General features: G+C 48.7%; 1 protein-coding gene across 2 annotated transcripts; it reads right to left on the bottom strand.

The window, feature by feature from the left end:
• Positions 1-1,750: 1,750 nt before the first annotated feature.
• Mall (mal, T cell differentiation protein like) lies at positions 1,751-23,094 on the bottom strand. Of its 2 annotated transcripts, XM_090336100.1 has the most exons (4): positions 22,971-23,094; positions 5,207-5,374; positions 3,550-3,672; positions 1,751-2,205 (listed from the first exon to the last, which is right to left on the bottom strand). In XM_090336100.1, the coding sequence occupies exons 1-4, from the start codon at positions 23,076-23,078 to the stop codon at positions 2,143-2,145; spliced, it is 462 nt and encodes a 153-aa protein (XP_090192226.1). In that variant the 5' UTR covers positions 23,079-23,094; the 3' UTR covers positions 1,751-2,142. The 2 variants fall into 2 exon arrangements, with proteins under 2 accessions (XP_090192226.1, XP_090192227.1); XM_090336101.1 differs by lacking the exons at positions 1,751-2,205; positions 3,550-3,672 and adding an exon at positions 3,695-3,826.
• Between the last annotated feature and the right edge of the window lie 3,849 nt (positions 23,095-26,943).

The following is a 26,943-nucleotide window of genomic DNA, read 5'->3' as shown; positions in this document are numbered from 1 at the left end:
TGGCTTGACTGGGGGTGGGCAGTGTAGAGATGACTGCAGCTTGGGATCTGAGCTCCACGCACTGGTGAGTGGTTGGTGATGCTTCCTTGAGCGTGCACGTCACCCTCCACATCCAGTATCTTAAGTTTTTACTGAGATGTCACGTTCCTAAGGGGAAGGTGAGATTTGGGGCACAGGAGATGAAGGATCTGTTAACACTCTGTGGGTTGGGAGGGCATTTTTAGACCCCAATATCAGTCCTGGAGGTTAGAATGTCACCTTTCAAGTTGTAATACTTTCCCCTGGCTTTAAAGATCATAGCCCGGTTGTTGGTTAATGAGTCACTACAGAGCACTAGATGTGGCTCAGGGATCCTACATCCACCTCACAGTGACCCCAGCACCCAGCACAGGACACTGTGAACTGTCTTCATTCTCCCCAAAGCCAACCTTTCCACAGGATGGGGGGGTGTGGGAAACGTACAGGGTTTCCATGTTCCAGCGCCCCCTCGTGGGGGAGCCTCTGAGGAACCAGCTGGCGGCCTCTGCTTCCTTCCTGCCTCCAGGAGATGGAGAGGAGAGGAGAGGAGAGGAGAGGAGAGGAGAGGAGAGGAGAGGAGAGGAGAGGAGAGGAGAGGAGAGGAGAGGAGAGGAGGCAGCTGTAGTGAGATGCAGTGGGGTGCTGGGCTCAGGCCAGGGCATGCGCAGTGGATCAGGGTCGGTGTTTCTTAGGGCCTAGGAGGTCGGATGGGGGGGGGGGCATGACAGCCATGCCAGTGGTCAGCTCTTGTGCGGCCCCCCCTCGTCCCCTCCCAGCCCTGATAGGGAGTTGGTTGCTCTGCAACTTTACCTGCTGTGAGTTTGATTTGGGGAATTTGCACCTGAACACTAACACCACAAAGCCAGGACCCTGGAGACTGCGCTTCTTCCAGCCACCTTAGAGCAACGCTGGGCTTCTACACATGTGGGATCCAGGCTTCAGGGCTAAAAGCCCCTCTAAGGGTGGTGCTGGTAACACCGATGGCTGAGAGACGGTGCCAAGATGAAAACAACTGATCGGACAGTTCGTGTGGTACAAAAGACTTTTTATTTGCATGTGGTCACTCAGTAAATGTCGAGACGTGACCGCCATAGCAACTGCCAGGCAACAAAATGAGAGCTTTTCATGACATCAGGACAGTGAGAAATAGACTGGTAAACAGTAATGAAGCTGGAATCTTCACTGTTCTTCAGGTGAGTCCTGAGGACCCCTGACTCCCCCCCCCCCACTCCTTCCCAGGAGTGGAGAAAAGTTGATAGAGAACAGTAAACCTAGAGTCAGGAAGACCAGTCCCTTTCACCCAACGATTTATTTTAAAGCAGGAGTGGGCACAGGTGCCGCAGGGCCAGCTGCTTACCTGCCAGGTCTGGAGACCCAGGTGGAGGAGAAAGGCCAGAGCATAGCTGCCTGTGAAACTAAGCACCTTGATTTGGCTTTTCTGTGAGCACAAGGCCATGCTCTCTTACACGCACAGAAAAGCATGGTCCCAGCAAAGGCATTCTTCATGGCCCCTGAGATAGTGGGGCAGCTCGTTCTGACCACATGGTTCTGGCAAGGGCCATAGGAGAGGACCCTGGCCTCCTTCACAGAGGTCTCTTCTGGGGTCAAGGTGGGACCTGGTAGGGGCAGGTTAGGAAGGCTCCGTGTATTAAATACAAAGTCCTCTGTGGAGCCTTTCAACTATAAGAAAATGAGACCCCCTAAGGGCTGAATGCCTATGTGACTCTGATCATATATAAAATAATATTTATTGAAATGAAAAAAGGAATAAAATAAAACCCAACTGTCCCCCTCAACTTTCTCCAGAGAACCCCAGTGCGGAGACGAAATCCCTTGGACAGGTGTGAGCACAGCAGAGCTGGGATTCTCAATGTGAAGTTTGGAGGTTAGATTTCTCATGGGCAGAAACGTCTAAGGGACAGTTAACTTTCCCAGGGAGGTGGGGGGTGGGGGGAAGACAAGACAGGATTCTCGTGTTCATCAAAGAAAAATGTCAAGGCAGATCTCATAGAACATTCCAGAGAGATGATCTGTCGCTCCTCTGTTCCAGTGGATATCTGTTGGGCACACAGGTGGGAAATGGTGAACCTGCTTTGTTCCGCTTGTTCCCTGGCGCCCCCGGCTTCAGTGGTAGTAGATGCTGAAGGCATGGAGGATGTAGAGTAGGGTAGTGATGAAGGCAAAAAACTGGAAGAAGACAACAGCGTCAGGGAGGATAATGCCACAGCCTCTTCCATTCCAGCAGCCCAGACCACAGGAGTCTGTCTGTCCTGACCCTTGTCTCTCTGTCCACTGCCTGCGCAGCTGCTGGATCCTTCTGGAACTGCTTGTTTCTAGCATTCTCAGCCTGCAATCTCTCTCAGGCCAGCTCAGTAGGTCTCAGGATTCTCATCATGTCTAACTGCCCACACCAGAAGCCTGCAATTCCTCTGCTCCTTCACACTCATACTATGGCCAAACCACACAATGGCTCTTCTCTTGTCTAAGGGCAGAGGTCATCACCTGTAACATGCCTTCCACCTGGGCTGGCATTCACAGTCTCCATCCATCCATCCATCCATCCACCCATCCATCCTGCAAGTATCTCTTTAAACACTTGCTATACTTCAAGAATAATTATTGTGCCAGGTGTAGTGGTTCACTTCTGTAATTCCAGCTATTCAGAAGGTACAGATCAGAAGATTGGGGGACATCTGGGACAAAAAGTGGGACCCTACAACATCAAGGAAACTGAATGTAGGTGATTCATGTCTATAATCTGTGCTACAAGCAAGGCAGGGGAAGGGTTATGGGAATTCTAAGGGAGACCATCTAGAAAGGCCTCAGTTTAGGAAGAGCAGAACAGCATGAGGCCATGATGATGTTGGGGTGCAGACATCCCCGTCAAAACTCTGAACATGAATGTGCAGGTCTCTTTGTTCAGAGCCTGGCCGGGGAAGTTTTCTTCAAGGGCTCATGAAGGTCAGGCCTTCGTATGGGGCATCCTCTGTGCTGTGAGATGTTGCCGCCAGAGGGCGCCATTCCACAGCAGGAGGAAGTGCGAGGCCCAATGCCTGAGAATCCTGCTCTTCCCACAGTTTAGTGAGGACCAAGAAGTGTCACCTCCACGAATGCCTGTCGCTGAACCAAAAGAAACAGAACAGCTGAGTTGTCCCAGAGAACCCAGGCTCCCTTTCAGAGCAATGGAAGGACTCTGAGTGGGAGAGAGGTGAGCTCCAATTTGTGTTTTGAAAAAAAAAAGTAATTCTGAATAGTGAACGAAAGAGGGGACAAGGCTAGTCTGGATGTAAGAGATGGCCTTGACTTTGAATGCATGTATTTACACACTCATGCACACACTGGCCTTGACTTTGAATGCATGTATTTACACACTCATACACACACTGGCCTTGACTTTGAATGCATGTATTTACACACTCATACACACACTGGTCTCCTTCTCCACACCCTTGCAACTTGTGAACTCAGAACTGTGTGAATGGCATTGGACAGAAGGAAACCTCATACAAGGAGTGTCTTCTGTCCACTCACCGAGGCTGCTGTGTTGATGTAGTAGTTTTTCAGGTCGTTGTATTCAGAAACAATGGTGGCGTGCACTTGCAGGACAGCAGCACTCATGTACAGGATGCCTGTGGTCCCATGGTAGAGGCTGTCCTGGGAACCAACAGCAGAACAGCCATCATTACTGAGGCCTGTACGTTCTTGACTCCATACCACAGCAGGAAGAACGGGAAGAGAAGTGACCCCCAAATCCACCTTCTGCTCTTCTTTCCTGCTCTTCTTTCATAATGAAATATTTAGGTAGCAACTGTAGTAGATTAATAAATAGCAATAATGTCAATATAAGCTGACTAGCTGATTGTTGAATTTTTTTGGTTGGGTAGGTCATGGGGATTGAACCTAGGGCCTTGCTAGGTAGTCACTCTGCCATGGGTGGTATGACCCAGAGATTGAGTGTGTATTGCATGCCAAGCTTTGTGCCAAGACTTTTTTCCTTGTCAACTGTTACTATTGTACTTATTGTCTTAATCTGAGGAAATTGAGTTCAAGGTTATAGCCAGTGATGAAATGGGCAAGGTAGAAGTTCATGAGCTCTAATCCTGTGTGTGTGTGTGTGTGTGTGTGTGTGTGTGTGTGTGTGTGCTGGCACGGGGGCTTGAACTCAAAGCCTAGGTGTTATCCCTTAGCTTTTAAGCTCAAGGCTGCTGCTCTATATCTCGAAGCCTTAGCTCCACCCCCAGTACTTTCTCTTTGGGGTGGTTAATTGGAGATAAGGGTTTCATATACTTTTCTATGGAGGCTGGCTTCGAGCTATGATCCTCAGATCTCAGCCTCCTGAGTAGTGATGACCTCAGGCATGAGCCATGCGTGCCTAGCAGCATAAAGCAGTTTCATATGGTTAACATGATGATGGGGAGACACAAAAAATGAATGGTGTTATGTTAAATGAAAGCAAAATTCTTCTGTGACATTTGCATTTTATTGCTTAAAAATTATGAACTATGATGAAAAATGAGCTTATCAAAGTGATTGTGGCAACACTTTCCATTGAAGGCATAGTTTTCCTACTAATACTTTCTTTATCATTGTTCCAATGAATAAAATTTTGGAAGAACAGTAGAGTATTCTCTTTAGTTTCTTTTCTTTCTTCCTTTTTTTTTGCCAGTCCTGGGGCTTGAACTAAGGACCTGAGCCCTGTCCTTGGGCTTTCTCAAGACTGGAGCTCTACCACTTGAGGCACAGCACCATTTCTGGCTTTTTCTCTATGTAGTGCCACATAATCAAACCTGGGTCTTCATGCATGCTAGGCAAGCACCCTACCACTAGGCCAAACTCCCAGCCCTTGTTTGTTTTCTTTTTTTTTTTCATATTGTTTTCTTATTTTTAAGAGATGAGAGTCTTGCTTTGTTGCTAGGCTGGCCCAGAACTCCTGTGCTCAAGCCATCATCCTGCCTCAGTCTCTCACATGCCTAGAAGCACACAGCTATGTCACCACAGCAACTTTAGAAAATTGCTCCTGCAGAGAAACATTTTCATGTTAGCTTAATAATGGATGTCCTAAAACCAAACGCCATTGGTTCCATCACCAGGTGAGACCGCGGGGCTCAGGCCTCCACCCCCCACCAACTGCCCACTGTCCTCTCAACGCCCAGGACATCATCTGCACATTGACTCCTCTGCTTCTTACCAGGACTCTCCAGGACTCAAATCTTTTGTAAAATCCCAACAAGTATGACAACAGGAACATCAGGGAGATGAGGAAGGAGGTGAGCGACACATACATCACCCATCCTTGCAGCAGCGGGCTTGCCACCTGAGTGGCAGCCACCAGGACCCACACCCAGAACCCGAACACCTGGAAGGGAAGAGCAGGAGAGGAGGGGTTCAGTTCCTTGTGCGCAGGACGTTTTCCTTTGTGGGGCATCGCTTGTCTCCTCTGCTTCTGGTTAAAAACTCAGCTGAAGTTAGAACAAGGAAGCGGGGAAAGGCGCAGCGCGGGGGACTTGGAATCACAGTCAAGTGGGATCCTGATGGGAAATCCAAGGAGCTGACACAGGTGTGGGAATGGAGGAGTGAGAGTTTGGCTGTGTCTTTTAGCCCAAGCAGGGTTGATATTATAGAGGAGGAGGAAGAGGAGGAGGAGGGCGAGGAGGAGGAGGATGGGGAGAGAGAGGGAAAGGATGGGGAGGAGGGAGAGGAGGGGGAGGAGGAAGAAGGAGGGAGAGGGAGAGGTGGAAGAGGGAGGATGGGAGGGGGATGAAGGGGAAGAGGAGGAGGAGCAGATTCTGGATCAGTGGCTAACGTTTAAAACAGGATTTCTGACATGAAAAATACCCTCAGTGGGGAAATTCTTAGAAAATCCACTGCTCTGGTGCAAGGATACTCACTGTCTCAGCCAGAATGAGTTCTGGCTTGAGTTCTGATTGACTCTCTTTAAATATATATATATATATATATATATATATACATATATATATATTTATTTATTTGTCGGTCATGGGGCTTGAACTCTGGGCCTGGGCGCCATCCCTGAGCTCTCCAGCTCAAGGCTACCACCCTACCCTTTAAGACACAGCGCCACTTCTGGTTTCCTAGTGATTCATTGGAGGTAAGATCCTCAATCTCTGCTTCTGCCACTGTCAACTCATCTGTTCTATTGTTGAGTGGACCTAAGTGTCTCAGGTCCCTTGACCCCGGTTAGCGCCTATAAGCAGGTCTCTGTCCCCACGCTGCCAAGAGAGGCTACCTTGAACAGACACTGCCATAGATACATGGTTTGTCTTTCTGAACATCATCCCCTCAGACTGTTAGGAAGGAAACAGGACCTGAACCACACAGGCAGTGTGGCATAGCTTGCGTGGATACTGGTTGATCTGTTACTCACTCAAGCCAGCTTTCATTCTCTGAGTGCTAGAGCAGGTTAACGATCCTAGACTGTGTAAGATTGGCCAGCCAGATCCTCAAAGGCCCAATTGGGACCTTTGTATTCTGGGTTCAGACTGTGGCTCATACACCCCTGTCCCCATCTTTTATTCTCTCATCTGCCAAAGGCCGCTGAGCATTTGAGGGTTTTTGGTTTGTTTTTTTTTCCTTCCAGTCCTGGGGCTTGAACTCAGGGTCTGAGCACTGTCCTTGGGCTTTTTCCTCAAGGCTAGTTAGTGCTTTACCACTTGAGTACAGCACCACTTCCAGCTTTTTTCTATACATGTGGTACTGAGGAATCGAACCCAAGTCTTCGTGCATGCTAGGGACTAACTACTAGGCCACTAATTACTACTAGGCCTAACTCCTGGCCCCCGGCTGAGCATTTGAGCTCCTATTGAGGCTGTATGGGAGACCTTTGAATGGCATTATTCTTGCACCATCACTGTTACACAGAAAGAATGACATTTACTTGCTACTTGCATTCTAAACAGTAAAGGGACCAGAGCCAGGGACCAATTCCAGGTGAATTTAACCCTATCCACCTAAACTATCTGCTATCATTTCTACCTCACAGAGTCCAGTTTGGATTCTTTGTAGGTCGTGAACCTTAAGTGTTTGTACCTAAAAAAAAGAAAGGTCACACTTAACTTTCCAGAATCTCCTGGCAGCCTGAGCTGCTCTCCTGTTTAAAATTTCATTTTGTATGGTATTTTGGGGGCTAGTCCTCAGAATGGAGGGGTATTTTTATTACAGTTGGATCAAGTGTCTTTCACTTATGAATAAGATACACATTCCTTGTGGATACATTTCCCAAAAAATTAAAATTTGAAAGGTCTTTTAAGGCAGGATAGAGCTTCACAGTAGGTTGGAGTACTTATTTTTGAAATTGGGTTAAAAACCTAGAATTGGCTTGGCACTGGTGGCTCACACCTGTAATCTTAGATCCTCAAGAGGCTGAGATCTGAGGATCGTGGTTCAAAGCCAGCTTGGGCAGGAAAGACTGTGAGACTCTTATCTCCAATGAACTACCAGAAAACCAGAAGTGGCTCAAAGTGGTAGAGCACTAGCCTTGAGCTGAAGGGCTCAGGGACAGCACCCAGGGCCAGAGTTCAAGCCCTGAGACGGACAAAACAAGCAAACAAACAACCTAGAATTGAAGTTAATAACAAGCAGATGGGAGGCTGGGGAGAAAGGCTGACTCCAGATCTGGGACAGGTCAATCCTGTATCAGTGCCATCATACAAGGTAGCAAGAACCCTCCCACCCCACCCCAGATCCAGAGATCACACCAGAAGAACTCGGTAGGCTCCTGCTGAATGCTCAGGACTTGACCCAGGGACCATAACCACAGTGGGCGGGAACACATTTCTCAGCTACACTGAAATCTGTGAATATGAAACGATGTTTTCAAAACTAAAAACTTCTTTGATCTCATTTGGAGAAAATTGTCCCTAAACTCCTTAAGAAAGGAGAAAGAATCAAGCAAACACGTGGCAAGGATCTGCAGGCGGGTTGGGGGCAGGGCTCAGCGTTGGCCTCTCAAACATGGAGCTCAAACCCCAGCCTTGCAAAACCAAACCACAAAACCACCTGCATCCCTCAGCTGCCTGGGTGCTACTGTGCATCTTGCTACTGCTTCTAACACTGGGGGAGGGCGAGGATTCAGAGAGCCCCAAGATCTGAGTCTGTCCCTGAGATTCTGATAGGACTTGGAGGGAGCCTGCATTGCTGGGAGCCTAAACCTGAGGCCATTGTTTTCTTCCACATCTCCACTCTCCTCCACTCACCTGTCCATGCCTGCTGGATGGAGGCTATTTAACCTCTCTGTGCCTGTCCAATAGAGGAAGGCACCTCATGGCCTCTCTCTCATCTCATGGGGAGTACTGGCAATGATATGTTGGCCAAGACAGCTGTGATTATTTAAAAGGACACTGAAAGGGCTGATAGTGTCAAGGACAAATATACTCATTACCTGACTTATGTAACTGAAACCGCTCTGTACATCACCTTTATAATAACAAAAATTAGAATAAACATTTAAAAATAAAATAAAGTGGCCCAGGAGTTTGGCCTAGCGGTTGAGTGCTTGCCTTGCATGAAGACCTGGGTTCCACTCCTTGGTACCACATACATAGAAAGAAAAAAAAAAAAAGGTCAGAAGTGGTGCTGTGGCTCAAGTGGTAGAGCTCTAGCCTTGTGAAAGCACAAGAACAGTGCTCAGGCCCTGAATTCAAGGCCCAGAACTGGCAAAAATAAAGAAATAATAAAATAGTGACACTGAGGACAGGAAGGTTGTTATATGGGAGAGACCCACAAGCACAAAGGATTACGGATGTCTTTTTTCTTTTCTTTTTTTTTTTAATTTTTAATTTTTTTAAATTTTTTTGCCAGTCCTGGGCTTAAGCTCAGGGCCTGAGCACTATCCTTGGATTTTTCTCAAGGCTAGAACTCTACCACTTGAGCCTCAGCACCACTTCTGGCTTTTTCTAAGTATGTGGTACCAAGGAATCGAACCCGGGTCTTCGTGCATGCTAGGCGAGCAATCTACCACTAGGCCAAACTCCCAGCCCCTTTTCTTTTTGCCTTCGTACTGGATCTTGCCTGGCTTTCCCTCCCTCTTCCTCCCCTGAAATCATACTCTTGCTTGGCTTTTTTGCTCATGTCACTTCTGGCTATTTGATGATTAATTGAAGATAAACGTGTCTTATGGACTTTTCTTTTTTTGCCAGTTCTGGAGCTTGAACTCAGAGCCTGGGCACTGTCCTTGGGATTTCTCAAGGTTAGTGCTCTACTACCTGAGCCACAGCACCACTCCCAGCTTTTTCTGTACTGAGGAATCGAACCTGGGTCTTTGTGCATGCTAGGCAAACACGCTACCGCTAGGCCACACTCCCAGCCCCTCTCATGGGCTTTTCTGCCTGGGCTGACTTGGAACTTTGACTCTCAGATCTCATTCTTCTCAGGAGCTAGGATTGCATGTGTGAGCCACTAGCGCCCAACCACAGCTGTCTTCTTGATGCTCGAGGGTGGATTGGCAAAATAGTAGAGGCACAGGAGACCAGATGCATCAGTTGGATCTCCTTAGTAGGGTGCTCTGTGGCTTTCAGAAGGAAGAAAACTCTGTATCCTCAAACGGAACAGGCCTCGGGGATTTCTTGGCAGACACTTGCATACCAGGATGCTACAACTGATACAAATAAAGAAGAAAATGCAGGTGTGTGAGTTTGCTTACAATCCTTGCACACCCAATAACCTAATCAAGGCCTTGGCTTCAGGAAGGAGAACTACTTGGCATAGGAACAAATTGTCAGTGTGGGACAGCCATGCTCGGGTGGGAACTGATCCAAAACAAACAGCAGGGACATTTAACAAAGAGGAAAGTGCCAAATAGCCAGGCACTGGTAGCTTGTGCCTGTAATCCTTAGCTACTCAGCAGGCTGAAATCTGTCGATCACAGTTCAAAGTCAACCCAGGCAGGAAAGTCTTGCAACTCTGATGAACTACCAAAAGGCTGAGAGTGGAGGGGTAGCTCAGGCTAGCCTTGAGGGAAAAAGCTGAAGGACAGCATCCAGGGCCCGAAGCCCAAAGTTCAAGCCCCAGTACTTGTACCATAAAAGAACGAGGAGGGGGGAGGGGGGGCGGAAACTGGGCCTGAGGATGGAGGCTCACTGAAGAATTCCAGACAGGAAAAGACAGGCTCGAATTACTTTCTGGAAAGAGGGTCCCTCCTGGAGTGGACACGGGCAGGCGAGGGGCTGGCACAGTGGCCAGACAAGCACATGGACAGGTTGTGAGCTACACTGGCTGAGTGACGTGGGAGGGGTGCAGGTAGGTTGTGGGAAAGCCTGGTGCTCATCCAGTCCCCTCTGGGAAGGGTGGGGCTGCAGGGCAGGTTTTTCTGCATAGCTGGATGTGGTTTGCAGGGCAGTGGATCTCCTCCAGTGCCAGCTCCACATTCCTTCCTTCCTGCTCCTCTTACTTTTCATGACAGCTTTGCTTCTCCTCCCTGACCCTAGGTGATCAAAGGTGGTGCCACGAAAAACCAGAAACTCCAGGCTGGGAGGGAAGGGTCAGACCAAGAGGGGCGGGGGCCCCTCAGCAATGGGCTCTGAGACAATGATGCCTCAAAATGAAGAAAACTGCTGCCCCTTGCTTCCGGCAGCCAGGACACCTGATCATAAAGTCCAGATGCAACTGGTGATCAGTTACTTCCCCTCTTTTGTGTGTGTGACGGTCCTAGGGCTTGAATTTAGGGCAGGGTGCTGTCCTTGAAGTTTTTGCTCAGGTTAGCACTCTACCACTTGAGTCACAGCTCCACTTCCTCCTTTTTTTTTTGTAGTTAATTGGAGATAAGAGTCTCATGAACATTCCTTCCCAGACTGGTTTAGAACTGTAATCCTTACCTAGATCTCAGCTTCCTAAGTAGTTAGGATTGCAGTTTGGGGGCACCAGACCCTCCTCTTGTGTTTTAATCTGTGTTAAAAGACACAATCAAATCTCCCATCCTAATCATTTTGGGTTTTTATTTTGATTTCCTTAAATTATCTTTAAGCAGTTGTGCAAAGGGGTTTTAATTCAACGTGTCAGCTTGTGAGTACAGTGCATCTTCACCCATCTCCCCCTTGCATTCTCCCCTCGTTCTCCCAACCTCACGCACCGCTCAGTTTCCTTGGTTTCATTGTCACGTGAGTACTCTGCGTATTATGGCTGCACCCGCTCGTCTTGACCCTTCTCCCGGGTCATTAAGCCCCTTCCCACCCCCATCTTACAGAGCAGAAAAGCCCTTCCTTCTAAAGAACAGCATCACTTTTTCTGTGTGTGTGGTACTGAGGAAGCAAGCCAGGGTCTTCATCTTCATGCATGCTAGGAGAGCACTCTACCATAGGCTACATTTTCTCGACCCCTCTTTTTGTTTTTTTTTGGTCGGTCATGGGGCTTGAACTCTGGGCCGTCCCTGAGGTCTTCAGCTCAAGCTACTGCCCAACCCCTTGAGCCACAGCACCACTTCCAGTTTTCTAGTGGTTAACTGGAGATAAGAATCTCATGGAGGGCCGGGAGTTTGGCCTAGTGGTTAAAGTGCTTGCCTAGCATGCATGAAGACCCGGGTTCCATTCCTCGGTACCACATACATAGAAAAAAAGCCAGAAGTGGTGCTGAGGCTCAAGGGCTAGAGCTCTAGCCTTGAGAAAGTCCAAGGACAGTGCTCAGGCCCTGAGCTCAAGCCCAGGACTGGCAAAAAAAAAAAAAAAGAATCTCATGGACTTTAGTGCCAGGGCTGGCTTTGAACCACAATCATTCACATCTCAGCCTCCTGAGTAGCTAGGATTACAGGAGTGATCCACTGCGCCCAGCTCCATTTTCTATTGCTATGAAAATGACTACTTTGGGAATCTCCTATAAATGAAATCATGAGATATTTGGCCTTCAGGTTTCACAGACATGGGATACATCAAAATTTCCTTCAGTTTTAAGGCAAAGTAATGTTCCACCATACACACATACATACACATTTTCCCGAATGACAGGGGTACAGTGGTGATTTTTTTTTGGCTTTACCATAGTGCAAAGAGGTATAAGCATCCAGTTATGTGTCTTGAGCTTTTCCTGGGCAGGACTGTGTGGTATGCTGGGCTGCGGCTGTGAGAGGAAGCTGCAGGGAGAAGTGAGATCAAGACAGAAAGCTATGGCTGCTGCAGGGGGCCATCCATCGGAGTACTGAGCTAGGACAGGTGGCAGACTCCCCTGTGCGTGGGCATTTTCCAGTTCAGTTTCCCCCTACTGTGGTTGCCAGGACAATCCTTATGCAGCATCAGCTCTACATGCTATTTGCTCTTCATCTGTCCGGGGCACTTGGGTTGCTTTGTGAATAATGCATCTCCCGACTTTTGAGATTACAGGTCTATGCCACCATGCCCGGCTCTCCTAGCTCTTATTCTGTTTTATAAAGTCTACATGAATGCTGACTTCGCAGATACTGAACCAATGATGGTAGATGAAACAAGGTTAAGCGTCTGTAACTCTCTGCTCACAAGTTATTTACTACCTAATCATTCCATAATCTTTGTTTATGTGTGTTTCTATTTAAAGACACCTTATCTAATATATACCGTTGATTTCTTAACGTTAAACACATGGCCAGAGGCAGTGTGACTCCTGTCCAAGTGAAGCCTATCATATACATCGATTTTTCTCCATAAGGCATATTCTAGCTTTCTTACACTGAGAATTATCTGATTGCTACACAGGGCATTTATTTATTTATTTATTTATTTATTTATTTATTTATTTATTTATTGCCAGTTCTGGGGCATGAACTCAGGGCCTGAGCACTGTCCTTGGGCTTTTCTAAAGGCTAGCTCTCTAACCCTTGAGCCACAACACCACTTGCGGCTTTTTCTGTGCATGTGATACCAAGGAATCAAACCCGGGTCTTTGTGCATGCTAGGCAAGCACTCTACCACTAGGTCACACTCCCGGCCCCAAGCACAAGGCTTTTACAACTCATTCACAGATAACTGAGCACCTGTGGCTCATGTCTATAATCCTAGCTACTCAGGAGGTTGAAATCTAAGGCTAAGATCATGGTTTGAAATGGTAGAAAAGTCCATGAGATGCGTATCTCCCATTAGCCACCAAAAAGCTGAAAGTAGAGACATAGGTCGAACAATAGAGCACTAACACTGAAGAGAAAAGGCTAAGGATCGGGGCCCAGACCCCGAGTTCAAGCGCACACACGTGCACAGAGCAGAAGGACACGAGCAGCGTGGTGTGCAGAATGAGAGCTAGGTGAGGAAAGCAGAGCTCCGTGGACACTGCATTTCAGCCGGGAGCCGGCAGGTCAGCAAAGCCAAGGCTGCTCTGCTCTGCAGAGCCACCAATGGTGGTGACGAGTAGCCACGTCTTCAGGTGACCTGACAAATACGTTTTAGCAAGAATGTGAATGCAAGAGCCATGAGGACCCAAGGATGCTTTCAAGGTGCTAATTATGTTCCATAGATGGGCCCCGGGGCAGAGTTGGGGGGTTGTGGAGGTCCTGTTTTATATAAGGCTACAGCAAATAGCCAAACTCCAAAAATAAGGACAATTCTTTCTCTTCTCTTCCTTTCCTTTTTCCTCCCTTCTTTCCTTCCTTCCTTCCTTCCTTCCTTCCTTCCTTCCTTCCTTCCTTCCTTCTCTCTCTCCTCTCTCTCTGTCTCTCTCTTTCTTTCCTTCTTCTTTTGCACCTATACTGTGGCTTGAATTCAGGGTTTGCATTCCTGCAGAATTCTACCATTTGAACCACATCCCTACTTCCACCTTTTTGCTGGTTTATTGCAGAGAAGAATCTCTCAGGTTTTTAGATTTTTCTCCTCTGACTGGCTGAACCATGAGCTTCAGATCTCAGCCTCCTGAGTCGCTCAGATTACAGGCACGAGCCATCAGTGTCCAGTGAGACAATTCTCTTGTTTGACATGCCTCCCTTGGGATCTAGTCCCTAGCTAAGTTTGGAGGTGGGAGGTGTAGGCAGGGAGTTGGTATAGGATGTCTTCCCAGCATCCACTATCAGCAATTCTCTGGCTGGGGATAAGATGTGACAGGACTGCTAAGGGACGCCTGGAAAGATTTCCTGGTGTCTAACATCACACGGGATGTGGTGGTTCCTTTTTCTCTTTTGCTCTGGCCATTCCTCTGTGTGTATGAAGCCAGGGGAGGAGAGAAATGGAAGAGTGAGTCCTGACGATGCAGTGATAATCCGCTTACTGAACTTCACACTCCACGGGACACGTGGACATCCATTTTCCTCCTGTTAATGCCTGTGCCTTTCAGGCAGATCCTGATAGATCCACCTGGGATGTGAAGCTGTCCATGCCCTGAATCCGCCCCCAGGCTCAGTGCTGGGTCAGAAAGGAGGACTGAGAACGACACCAGGTTCCCCACGCTCTAGCAGTGCCTCCTACAGCACTCGGACTGGTGAGGTCATGACACTGGCTCAATAATGAGCACTAAGAAACTAAACATAGGGGTCAGGAGCATGGCCTGGAGGTAGAGTGTTTGCCTAGCACGCACAAAGCCCTGGGTTCAATTCCTCGGCACCACATAACACAGAAACAACTGGAAGTGTGCTGTGGCTCAAGTGGTAGAGCACAAGCCTTGAGAAAACTCAAGAACAGGGTTCAGGCCCTGAGTTCAACCACCCAGACTAGCAAAAAGAAAGAGAGAAAGGAAGGAAGGAAGAAAAAAGGAAGGAAGGAAGGACAGTAACTAAACACAATTGGGTGCTGGTGGCTCAGGCCTGTAATTCTACCTACTTGGGAGGCTGAGATCTGAGGAAGTCAAGGAAGGCAAGTCCATAAGACTCTTGAATTAATTATCAAAAAGCCAGAAGTGGAGGTGTGACTCCAGTGCTAGAATGCCAGTCTTGAGCAAAAAAAAAAAAAAAAAAAAAAAGCTAAGGGAAAATGCCTAAATTTAATCCCCAGTACTAGGGCATGGGGGGAGGGAAAGAAAAGGAGGAGGAGGAAGAAGAAGAGGGGAAGGAGGAGAGGCAAGAGGAGGAGAAGAGGGATGAGGAAGAAGAGGAGAGGAAGGAGAAGGAGAGGGAAGAGGAAGAGGAAGAGAGGGAGGAGAGAAATAGAAAACGAAACAGACTAGAATGGAAATTATATCAGTGCTTCCTGAATTTTTTCTCTCTTTTTGTCACACACACACACACACACACACACACACACACACACACACACACGTTCCAATAGTTCTTTTTTGTGGATCACAGTGGCCTAGCATGCCTCCCCATCTCTTGCCTGGAGCCTCAGGTATGCCCCTCTTCTCATGCCCTGCCCAGTTCAACCTGGACAGCTCTCTTCCTTTGCAGCCATAAACATGTGGTCAAATACCCCAATGGCTGCAAAAGTCCTAACTGGGTCTGGGTAGGAAGTGTGAGCCAATCAGAGGAAGGGGAAGGCTGCTGTGAGGCAGGGCCAGCCCCACGTTTACAGGACAGTAACTCAGTGGAATCTTCTCAGTTCAAATTGTACAGCTGAAGACTAGGTGGTGCCTGCCTCCTGGTTTGTGGAAGAAAGCCAGTGCTCTTGCTGCCAGGCCTCCAGAGGGTGTCTCTAAAGCCCCAGTGGCCACAGGGCACTGTTTAAAGTCGACAGGAGGCTCCATATCAGCTGAAAGTGGATTAAGCAACTTACCAAAGGGCCTAAATCCAGGACCCCAAAGAGGACCCCAAAATAATTAGCATTATATGGAAATTCCATGCTCCATAATTGGACCCAAGACACTTCTAAACACTGAGTCATTATGTCCTGACTCATGGAAGGATCATTTTTTTTCCTCTGTGGCTTTACAGTTAGCAGGAAGTTGCTGCCCCAACAGGCCTCTCCTGTGCGGGCCGGGTCTGATTCCATCCAGGCCAGGAACAATGGTCCTGGCCGAAGCTTGGTAGGTAAGTCATGCAAGGGCCCTGTAAGTGCTCTGGGGACCTGGCAGCATGCCCAGGAAACTAAACATTAGAATGGAGTTTCCCTGAGAGGTCTGGAGTCCGGTCTCTGTACTTCCACCCTCCTCTCAGGACTTCCTGTCCTCTGGCCACACCCTCCCATTCACACCCTGCCTGGTATGAGTTTTATGGACTGAACAGCGCAGATTTACAATGTAACATAAAATAGAATAATCAATGCAGTCTTATCCCTCCAAAGTCTAAAGGGCTTTTCGTTCTTAGGTCTTTAAAAGAAATAAGATTAAGTCTTAAGCATTTTGGAGGCTATTTGGACCCCTTCCTCACATGTGAGTTCTTTAGAAAGCCAGGAAATAGGAGCTGGGAGCATGGCCTAGTGATAGAGTGTTTGCCTAGCATGCCTGAAGCCCTGAGTTGATTCCTTGGTACATAGGAAAGGCCAGAAGTGGCTCTGTGGCTCAAGTGGTACAGCACTAGCTTTGAGAAAGCCCAAGGACAGTGCTCAGGCCCTGAGTTCAAGCCCCAGGACAAGAAAGAAAGAAAGAAGATAGGAAGAAAGAAAGAGAGAAAGAAAGAAAGAAGATAGAAAGAAAGAGAGAAAGAGAGAAACAGAGAGAGGGAAGGAGGGAGGGAGGGAGGGAAGGAAGGAAGGAAGGAAGGAAGGAAGGAAGGAAGGAAGGAAGGAAGGAAGGAAGGAAGGAAGAAAAAAGAGAAAAGATGTAAAGATGCAGGGTAAATGTGCTCCGGTCCTCATAGTAGATTCATCCACGAGTTTCACCCTTGCCAAGGCCTCGTTTCCTAGCCTCCCCTTTCACTGTCCATCTTCTGTTTGTATTTGTTTCTGTGCCAGTACTAGAGCTTGAACTTAGGGCCTGAGTCCTGTCTGTTTGTTTTCAGTCAGGGCTAGTGCTCTACCACTTGAACCACAGCTCCACTGTTGGCTTTTTGCTGGTTAATTCGCGATAAGAATCTCATGGGCTTTCCTGCCTGAGCTGGCTTTGAACTTCAGTCCTCAGCTTCAGTCTTCAGGTCTCAGCTTCCTGAGTTGTTAGGATTACAGGTGAGAGCACTGGCACTCGGCTTCCACTCTTCCTCGTTGACATCTGTCACATTCATTAACTTTGTGTCCCTTTCCATTGTTCAGAAAATCTCCAGTTGAACTCTGGACTTGGACTCCAGTGAGGCCCCTTTACCGTCCTCTTTCTCTTAGGAATTCATAAACGTTTAGTGACAGTGACTTTGCCCTTGCCTTTCACTGGCTAGCAGCTCAGTTGATCTCAATTTAGTCTCCATTTGGCACCAACCCAAATGGAGATAACCAGATCTGCAGATAGCACAGCTCTCCTAATCAGTATCACCTCCCTCAGGAAGTCATCTTGACTGCCAAGTTCCAGTATATCGGTCAAGGACCTCCCTTACATCATTCTCCACCGTCATGGTCTCTCTTCACACCACCTGCCTGGACCTCGGAGTTTCTGGAGCCAGGACTGGGCCCTGAGGTCTTGACTCTGCCTCATATAGCACAGAGGATGATGTAAAGCAGAACCAAGTGGATGGCCAACTTGAAAAAAAGATGGAAAACAAGTTGCTAGACTCGTCACTCATTAGCTTCCAGGACCTGGTTTCCATGCAGGTGGTATACTTGACACTTTTTGGCTCAGCCACTGTGACCAGCCATAGACTAGCACTTCTGCCAGGGCCTGGACCAGTGGGGACAGATCCTTATTGCTTCATTTCCATCCACTTCCTGATTTACTCCCTCCAGAGCCCTAAAGTTCTACAATTAGTGGAGTAGGGGTGGGAGCTGGGGGAGGGGATCTTCCCTTCAGAGAACAGGCCAGATTCCCCCAGAGAATCCCCCCCCCCACCTTTCTGCCTTCTCTCCATTTCCTCTCTACAGCCCACATCGTTCTGGGAGTACCCCACCACTCTGGCATGAAAACTTGTGATGGGAAAGGGGGGTGTTCAAGTCAATACTCCTCCCCCACTCCCATCCCCAGCCCCACCTGGGCAGAGAGAAGATCCAGAGGGGTGAGGCCTGGAGACCATGATGAGGGCAGAGGTCAAAAAGACAAGTTTAGAGAATCCCACCAAGGCAGGGGCTGAGATGGATATTTCAGAAATAGGTCAGAAGATTCTAGAGCCCCAAATCCATCACTTCAGGCCCCTCTGGACAGGGAACCCTAAGGCTCTACTCTAGGGCCCTGCTGATAGCTTTGAGGCAAAGCTAAGGCCAAGCTGTGGGAAGGGTTGCCCTCTGGAAATCATTGGCTTTGAGTGGAATGATGATTCAGATCTGTCTCCTGAGCAGCTAGGATTACAAGTGTGAGCCACCAGGGCTTGGCAAGTGGCTTTTTTTTTTAATTAGGTAGAAATCTAGCACCTGTCCTGGCGGGAAGGTTAAACGTTAGATTTCTTGAAGTTATTCATAAAGAACTTCCTAGGGCCAGTCACAGATGTGAGCTCGCAGCTTCAACCTCAAAGCTTACCATGAAGCTCAGGAATCAACTTCTCCCAGGTAAGTCACCCGCGGTGGCCCTCAGACACTCACCAAGGCTAGCTGGCTCTGAGTAGCAAAGCAGGGTTGGGTGACACACTGCGCCAGGCTTAGCCCAGGGCACTGGCACTAACTGGTGCCCACATTCTTTACAAGGAAGGGTAAGAGAAGAAACAGAGGTCTGTTCTTGCCTTAAGATTCTTTGATTCAAGGATGTCTCACAGTGGAAGACTGTTTTTAAATGAATGATCTTGAATGAGAAATTCAAATAAAACAGAACATTGAGTGACACATCAATGTTATTCTTCAAGTCTTATGCCTTGCTGGTGGACATGCAAATGCAAAAATTATTTCTTAGCCACCCTGGAAAAGAGTTGTCAGTTTCTTAATAAAAACTAAGCAAACTTCCATTCTACTCAAGCATTTTCTCTATAAAAGTAAAAATGACACTGCTATACAAGCACACATGTTCATAGCAGCTTTATTTAGAACAGCTAAGACCTGGGAACATCTAATAGATGACTGGTTAGATCATGTTCAATCTGGATCCTAGAATATTACTCAAGGGCCGGGAGTTTGGCCTAGTGGTAGAGTGCTTGCCTAGCATGCATGAAGACCCAGGTTCAAGTCCTTGATATTATATACATAGAAAAGCCACAGTGGTGCTGTGGCTCAAGTGGCAGAGTGCTAGCCTTGCGGAAAAAGCCCAAGGACAGTGCTCAGACCCTGAGTTCAAGCCCCAGGACTGGCAGAAAGAAGGAGAAGAAGAAGAAGAAGAAGAAGAAGAAGAAGAAGAAGAAGAAGAAGAAGAAGAAGAAGAAGAAGAGAGAGGAGGAGGAGGAGGAGGAGGAGGAGGAGGAGGAGGAGGAGGAGGAGGAGGATTAGGAGGATTACTCAGCAATAAAAAAAGGACAGAATATTGACACAAGCAATGTCTTGGAGAGACTTTACAAACATGATGCTGAATAGACCCTGAAGTCTCATATTGCATAACTTCATTTATTTATGCAACTTGCTTGAATAAGCAAGGAATTGTAGTTCAGATACATAGGGTTTACTTAGAATGGAGGAACAAGGAGAGGAAGGGGTTGAGACTCCAGAAGTGTAGCTAACAGGGTGCTTGGAGGTAGTTCTGTAAATCTACCAAGGTAAGAACACAATGAGGAGGTATAGACCTGTCTGACCCTTTTCAGTTGCTTGGTTTTACCACTGTGTACTAGTTAGGAAATCTGGAACCATTGTGAAAGCTAAGGGAAGGTACAGGAGATCTCCCCAAATCCTAGACTCACTCTATCATTATTACAGGATAAAACATTTAAAACTATGACCTGGCACTCGTGGCTCATGCCTGTAATGCTACCTACTCAGGAGGATGAGATGTGAGGATCACAGTTCAAAGTCAGCCCATGCAGAAAAGTCTGTGAGACTCTTACCTCCAATAAACTACCAAATAGACAGAAGTGGAGCTCTGGCTCAAATGGTAGAGTTCTAGCCTTGAGCAAAAGAAACTCAAGGACAGAATCCAAGCCCTGAGTTCAAGTACAAGCCTCAGGATAAGCATGCGCGCGCAGGCATGCGCGCACCCCCTACCCCCACACCTGTGCCTTAGGGAAGCTGGAGGAAGAGCACTACCTCTTTTGGTCTGATCTGCTCTCTGATTGGTTTTGGCCCTGTGTTCCCAGGGGACACCTGTGCTGGTCCAAGCTCCATGGTTTTTCCGTCCACTACTTGGGCTTGTGCCTTTAGCAATAAAACCGCAAGGCAGCTGTCCTGGAATCCTTGGCTTCTCAGTGGGCAGCAGAATGCGGACACATCCAGGCCACTGGGGTGTTGGAGAGGTGATGACTTAAGGTGATTCTGCACTTGCCTCCTCAGGCCTGTGTGTCCCCTGCTCATGAGGTCAGAACTGCCATATCATTTGCCCTTCTGATTTCTTTTCCCACACATCTTCACCCTGGGGCATGCACACTGGCTTCTAGATTCCAGGCTAGGAAGGCGCATGCAGAGAAGCATGTAAAGCATAACCTACTTGACTTGACATGTACAGGTCCATATATGAACACATGTGTCTCTATGAGGGACATTTACTTCTGTATTTTTCTAAGTTTTCAACAACACATGAGCATTACTTCTGAATTAAAAAATAAGGTTGCAGCTGCCCCCTGGTGATTCACACCTGTAATCCAAGCTACTCAGGAGGCTGAGATCTGAGGATCATTGTTCGAAGCTACCCCAGGCAGGAAAGTCCATGCGATTTATCTCCAATTAACTACTAAAAAGCTAGAAATAGAGCTGTGACTCAAAAGGGTGGAGTGCTAGCCTTGAGCACAAAAGCTCAAGGACAGTGCCAATATCTGCCCAGTTGTTGTGTGTTCTCGGGGCCTCATATTCTTGCTTGGCTCTTAGGCTCACGGCTGGCACTCTGTCACTTGAGCCACACCTGTACTTCAGCTTGTTTGCTGGTTAATTGGAGATGAGACTCTCACAGACTTTCTTGTTCAGGCTGGCTTTGAACTACAATCCTTAGATCCCGGCCTCTCTGAGTATCGAGGATTATAAGCCACTGGTACTAGCCTTAGTGCTTTTCCTACAGGGCTGGGAGACATGTGGGAGGCACTTGAGATCACTTGGTGCAGGCGGGATGGACATACATTCCACTCCTCAGTTGCTGTCTATCTGTACTGAGAACCTTGCCTGGCTCAAGAATGATGCTATAGCCAGGTGCTGGTGGCTCACGCCTGGAATCCTAGCTACTCAGGAGGCAGAGATCTGAGGATCGCAGTTCAAAGCCAGTACAGGCACAAAAGTCCATGAGTCTCTTATCTCCAATGAATCACCACAAAACCAGAAGTGGTGCTGGGGCTCAAGGGATAGGGGTGGTAGCCTTGACCTGAAGAGCTCAGGGACAGTGCCCAGGCCCAGGGTTCAAGCCCCATGACTGACAAAAAAAAAGTATGATGCTATAAATATCCAAATGGCCCTAGGTAGTAAAGAAAATTTCTACCCCAGGGGTCAAGACCAAGAACAAGGTTAAAGGAGATGAGGAAGACAGGACAATGAAATGTTATGTGGGATTCTGGCCAAGATCCTGGACCACAAAAAGGATATTAGTATGTGTGTGGGGGGGAATGAGCGACTTCTGAACACAATACTCAATAGCACAGTAGTAATGTTAATATCCTGATTTAGAGAGCTATATTCTGGAAGCTGAGGATATTATAGGGAGTTGAGTGATAAACGTTTCTGTACTATTACTATTGTAGCTTTATGATGCATCTAAAATAATGTAAAAATAAAAGTTAAGACAAAAAAGAATTGGCCCAATGATAAGATTTCCATTTCTGCCAAATACTTGAGTCGGAGAGTCCACAGCAACAATGCTTTCTTCCGTGGGTGCTCTCCTGATTTGGAGCTCCGTCCTTCCACCCTCTTGCCCTGTGTCCTCTCGAGGCCTCTGGACTCCTCTTTCTCAGCATCCCAATCTGGAGCTAAGCTTGTCTTCTGGGTCTAAGTCCTGGGGACACGCCTGGATTCCTCCCTCACCTGTCAACCACAGACCTAGTGGGTGCCATGTGCAGCTCAGATGGAAATATTCCTGTTTGTCTCCCTGGGACAAGGTACAGAAGCCCTGGGACTCCCTTCCACCACTCTCTGCTTGGCAGACAAAAAGCGCATGTTGCACAACAACAACAACAACAACAACAAAAAAGTGGTAGAAGCTGAGTATTGCTGGTATCCTAGCTACTTAAGAGGCTGAGATCTGAGGATCCTGGTTCAAAGCCAGCCCAGACAGGAAGATCCATGCGACTTCTATCTCTAATGAACCAGAAAAAAAAAAAGGCAGGCGTGGATCTGAGGCTCCCGTGGTGAAGTGCTAGGCTTGAGCAAAAACGCTGTGGGGCAGAGCCCAGGCTCTGCGTTCAACCCTAGGGCAGGCGGGCGGGCGGCTGGCGCGGTACAGTTCCAGGTGTGGCAGTCCGCGCGTCTCCAGGTGAGGGCCACACCCCGGCTCTGCGCACTCAGGGCACTAAGATGTCCCCAGCCTGGCAGGAGGCCCACCTTGGCGGGCGCGGCCGCAGCCCCCGCGGACACCTACCCCTCGGATGGAGTCGGGGGCCCCGCCCAGCCTTGCTTTCCTTTCCAGTGGGTGTTGGTGGCCGCCCTTTAACCAGCTTGCCTAAGTTCACTCCGTGGGGCGGGGGACACCTTCCAGGCAGACCAGGACGGTGACAGTGCTGGCTGGTGACCTCGGGGCCCTGGGCAGGCCCCTGCCCCCAGCTCCCGGGGCCCTGCAGGCCCTGCGGGGTGGGGCCGCCGCTGGGTCCCCTGGGCCACTCCGGCAGGGACAAGTGCCTGGGTGAGCGGTGTCCCGCAGGCTGTCCTAAACTAACTCCCCGGAAGCCCCGGCCCGGGTCCAGGGTCAGTGGCAGCGGAGGTCGCGGCAGGGCCGGGCCGGGCGCGGCGGGGCCTCGGGGCCTGGGAGCCGCCCGCCGCCCGCCGCCCCCCGCCGCCCCCCGCCCCGCTCCGTCGGGCGAGCTCCTCGGGCGGCCTCCCCGCCCGGCCCCCTCCCGCGGGCCGCGCACTCACCAGCTCGGGCAGCTGGAAGGCGAAGGGGATGGTGAGGAAGAAGGCGGCCCCCGCGGGCACGTCGGGGGGCGCGTAGCTGGTGGCGGGCGGCGGGTCCCGGGAGGCCATGCTGTCGCCCGCTGCTTCCCCGTGGCCCGCGCTGGCGCCCGAGCGCCCCGCCAGCCCTCAAATACCGCGGCCCGCCCGCCCCGCGACACACCCACCCCGGGGCGGCGTCGCCGGGAGGGAGAGACGCCCGCGCCCCGCCGCCCGCCCCGCCGCCCGCGCTCAGCCGCCCGCCCCGCGGTCCCCCGCCGCCCCCCGCCGTCCCCTCGGGGCCTGCCTCAAAGAGCTGATCACGGAGGGGATCCCTGTCTGTCTGTCTGCCTGCCTGTCCTGTCCTGTCCGTCTGTCTGTCTGCCCGCCTGTCCTGTCCATCTGTCTGTCTGTCTGTCTGTCTGTTTCTACCTGGTTCCCTCCCTCTCCACCACAAAGCTGGTCATGGAGGGGTCTTCTGTCTGTCTGTCTGTCTGTCTGTCTGTCTGTCTGTCTGTTTCTACCTGGTTCCCTCCCTCTCCACCACAAAGCTGGTCATGGAGGGGTCTTCTGTCTGTCTGTCTGTCTGTCTGTCTGTCTGTCTGTCTGTCTGTCTGTCTGTCTGTCTGTCTGTCTCTACCTGGTTCCCTCCCTCTCCACCACAAAGCTGGTCATGGAGGGGTCTTCTGTCTGTCTGTCTGTCTGTCTGTCTGTCTGTCTGTCTGTTTCTACCTGGTTCCCTCCCTCTCCACCACAAAGCTGGTCATGGAGGGGTCTTCTGTCTGTCTGTCTGTCCGTCTCTTCCTTCCTTCCGCCTGGCTCCCTCTCTCTTCACCCTTGGGGACAGCCCTTAGCCCTCAGGCTCCCTTCCCACTTCCAAATCCTGCCTCTCTGGCTCTCTCTTCCAGTCGGGGAGGAGTGCCTAGACACTTGGTACCTGGCACTGCCCAGCATGGCATCTCTTCCCTTCCTCTCCCCCACTGGCTGTCTAGCTGCCAGCAGCCGGCTGGGCCAGGCTGTTCCTTCCTGCCTCCGGCCCCTCACCCCCAGCCAAGGCAGCACCTTCCACATGCAAGTCAGGCTATTGTCGTCTCTACCTGCAATCCCACTAATCTTCCTTTTTCTGAAGTGTGGAGGTGCTGGGGATTGACCTGAGAGCTGGGGTGACCAGAGGACCCGGCCATCTTCATCAGTACAAGGCCTGCCTTTCTGGATGCAGCTTGTCCAGAGAGAAGTGGGGAGGAGGAGGGAGAGGGGGAGAAAGGACCAGAGGGGAAAGGAGGGAAGAGGGAAAGGGAGAGGAAGAGGAGGAAGGAGGGGGGGAGAGGAGGAGGGAGGAAAAGAGAGGGAGGAGAGGGGTAGAGAGAGTGGGGAGAGGAGGAGGAAGAGAGGGGGGGAAAGGGAGGGAAGGAAGGAGAGAGAGAGGAAGGGAGGGAGAGAGAGAGAGAGAGAGAGAGGAAAGGACGGAGGGAGGGAGAGAGGGAGAGAGAGAGGAGTTTGTGTAGATGAACCAAAAGTGTTACAAGCAAAGGCAGTGGTAACCCAGTAACTTCAAACCTGTCTGATCCCCTGGGGCCAAAGCAAGAAGAAAAATAGTGTTTTTGCAGCCCGTTCTTCATCTGTGAAACAGAGATGATAGCACAGCCCACCTGCCCTTAGACCCCGGGGTGAGGTGTGAACCATGTCCCCTCTTCTGGTTGGAGGACTCCACAAACCTTAGGAAAAGTTGGCACACTTGAGTTTCCACTGAACTAACTTGTGCTTCTTTAAATGTCACCACTAATTCAGCACACTTGAATTAGGCCATTGAGAAGAAATCTGTAGGATAGAAGTTGTCCCAGGAGGTAAGACCCTGTGGGGGAGGGAACATTAAAATAACCACATGTCCACTTTCCCGTCCATTTCTGGAGGGAAACAAGGTCAAAGCTTGATGGGAGGCAGTGGAAAATGCCAAGCCCAGAAGGAACTTCTGGACTCTTCTACAACAAACCTTTTGGGATTAAGGATTCAATACCTTAATCCTGAAAACCATACACAGGGTACTGGATCCTGTTGATTATTGCAAGAAATCTTAGTAAGTACTTGTTTACCTAATTTGAATCCTGAAGGCACTTCTTTACTGGCCAGCCTGCCTGCCTGCCTTCTTCCTCTCTCTCTCTCTCTCTCTCTCTCTCTCTCTCTCTCTCTCTCTCTCTCTCTCTCTCTCTCTCTCTCTCTCACACACACACACACACACACACCAGGTTCACCACGTTCTGTCCATATTTCCTATTTCTGTACAAATATGCTAAAATGTTTTCCAGGTGCTAGAGATCAAGCTCAGGACCCCGTGTCTGACATGCAGGAATTCTACCATGGAGCTATACTCTCGCCTCCTACAATGGGCTCTGTTAACATATGATATGCGTAGAGAACACATGCACAGCATATCTAGCTCCTGAAACCCTCACCTAGCCCCAGAAAGGGCCAGGCTAAGCTCAATTACTTCTCCCTCTCCCCTCACCAAGTAATTGCTACCCTGCCGCCTAGGGCCTACAAGTAGATTTTGCTTGTATTTGAATAGATTCCTTCAAGTTTGCCCTCACCCCTGAATAGCATTCCATAGTAGAAATATACTACACTTTATCTCTTCTATTGTTTTTGGATAGTTTGGAATTCTTTTAATTTGGGATTATTGACAACACTGCTATGTGAACATTCTAGAATATGTCTCCTGGTACATCTGTGTATGTCTTTCTATTATTACTATATTAGGGGTGGAATTATGAGTCATGCAATATGTCGTTTTAGCAGATAGTATCAAGTTATTTTCCAAAATGATTGAGTCATTTCTGTGTCCACTAATAATGCATACAAACTACAGCTATCTATAATTGATGTTTTTATACTTGGTGTTAGCCTGGTATATATATTTCTAATTCTTTCTATTCACTATACTTGTAATGCTATCGTGAAATATGGTGTGGAAATATACTGCCTTTAATTGATTTTTAGGCCATTTATATTTAATGTAAGTATGAATATTTAAAAAATTATGTCTACAATTGTATTTTTGTTTTGTATGTGTTTGCTCTGTATTTCATTCCCCATGTTTATTTTTCCTGCATTCTTCTAGGTTTTCAGACTTTTTAATGCCAGTCCTGGGGCTTGAGCTCAGGGCCTGAGCACTGTCCTTGTATTTTCTCAAAGCTAGAACTCTACTACTTGAGCAACAGCACCACTTCCAGCTTCTTCTATGTATGTGGTTCTGAGGAATCAAACCTGGGCCTTAGTTTATGCCAGGTAAGCACTCTACAAGTAGGCCAAACTCCCAGCCCTGACATTTTTGTTATTATATTTGCTTCATTTTCCTTATCCTTTTGTTTATTCCCTCCGTTTTCTTCAAGAATGTCTTAAAAGAGCAGATGGCTCATGCCTGTAATCCTAGCTAGTTAGAAGGCTGAGATCTGAGGCTTGTGGTTCAAATCCAGCTTAGGCAGAAAAGTCTGTGAGACTCATCTCCAAATAACTTCCAAAAAGCTGAAAGTGGAGCTGTAGTTCAAGTACTAGAGCACTAGCCTTGGGCACAAGAACTAAGGGATAATGTCCAAGCCGTGAGTTCAAACCCTAGGACTGGCACCTAAATAAGTGCTTTAAATTGTCTTCATTCTCAAAAGGTGAAAAAGCTGAGGGAGAGAGAGAGAGAGAGAGACAGAGAGTGAGAGAGTCTTAGGTCAATGGGTTATATTTTTCTTTCAATACTTGAAAATTTTATTATTGTATGATTTCTCATAAGAAATCTGTAATCATTCCAATTCTTTTTCCTTTTATTCAATATATGGGTTTGTTTTCTTCTGGCTCCTTCCTTTCTTTTTTTTTTTTGTGGTGCTGTGTTTGAGCTCTGGTCTTTGTGCTTGCACTTTTCATTTGAGCCACACCTTCAGCCTGTCTGCATAAAGGGTGTTTTCATTACCTTAAT

Source organism: Megascapheus bottae, chromosome 7 (genome assembly GCF_031878675.1).
Source record: "Megascapheus bottae isolate mThoBot1 chromosome 7, mThoBot2.hap1, whole genome shotgun sequence".
Lineage (NCBI taxonomy): Eukaryota > Metazoa > Chordata > Mammalia > Rodentia > Geomyidae > Megascapheus > Megascapheus bottae.
Note: the sequence above shows the minus strand (reverse complement) of the source record. Positions and strands in the feature narration are given on the sequence as shown.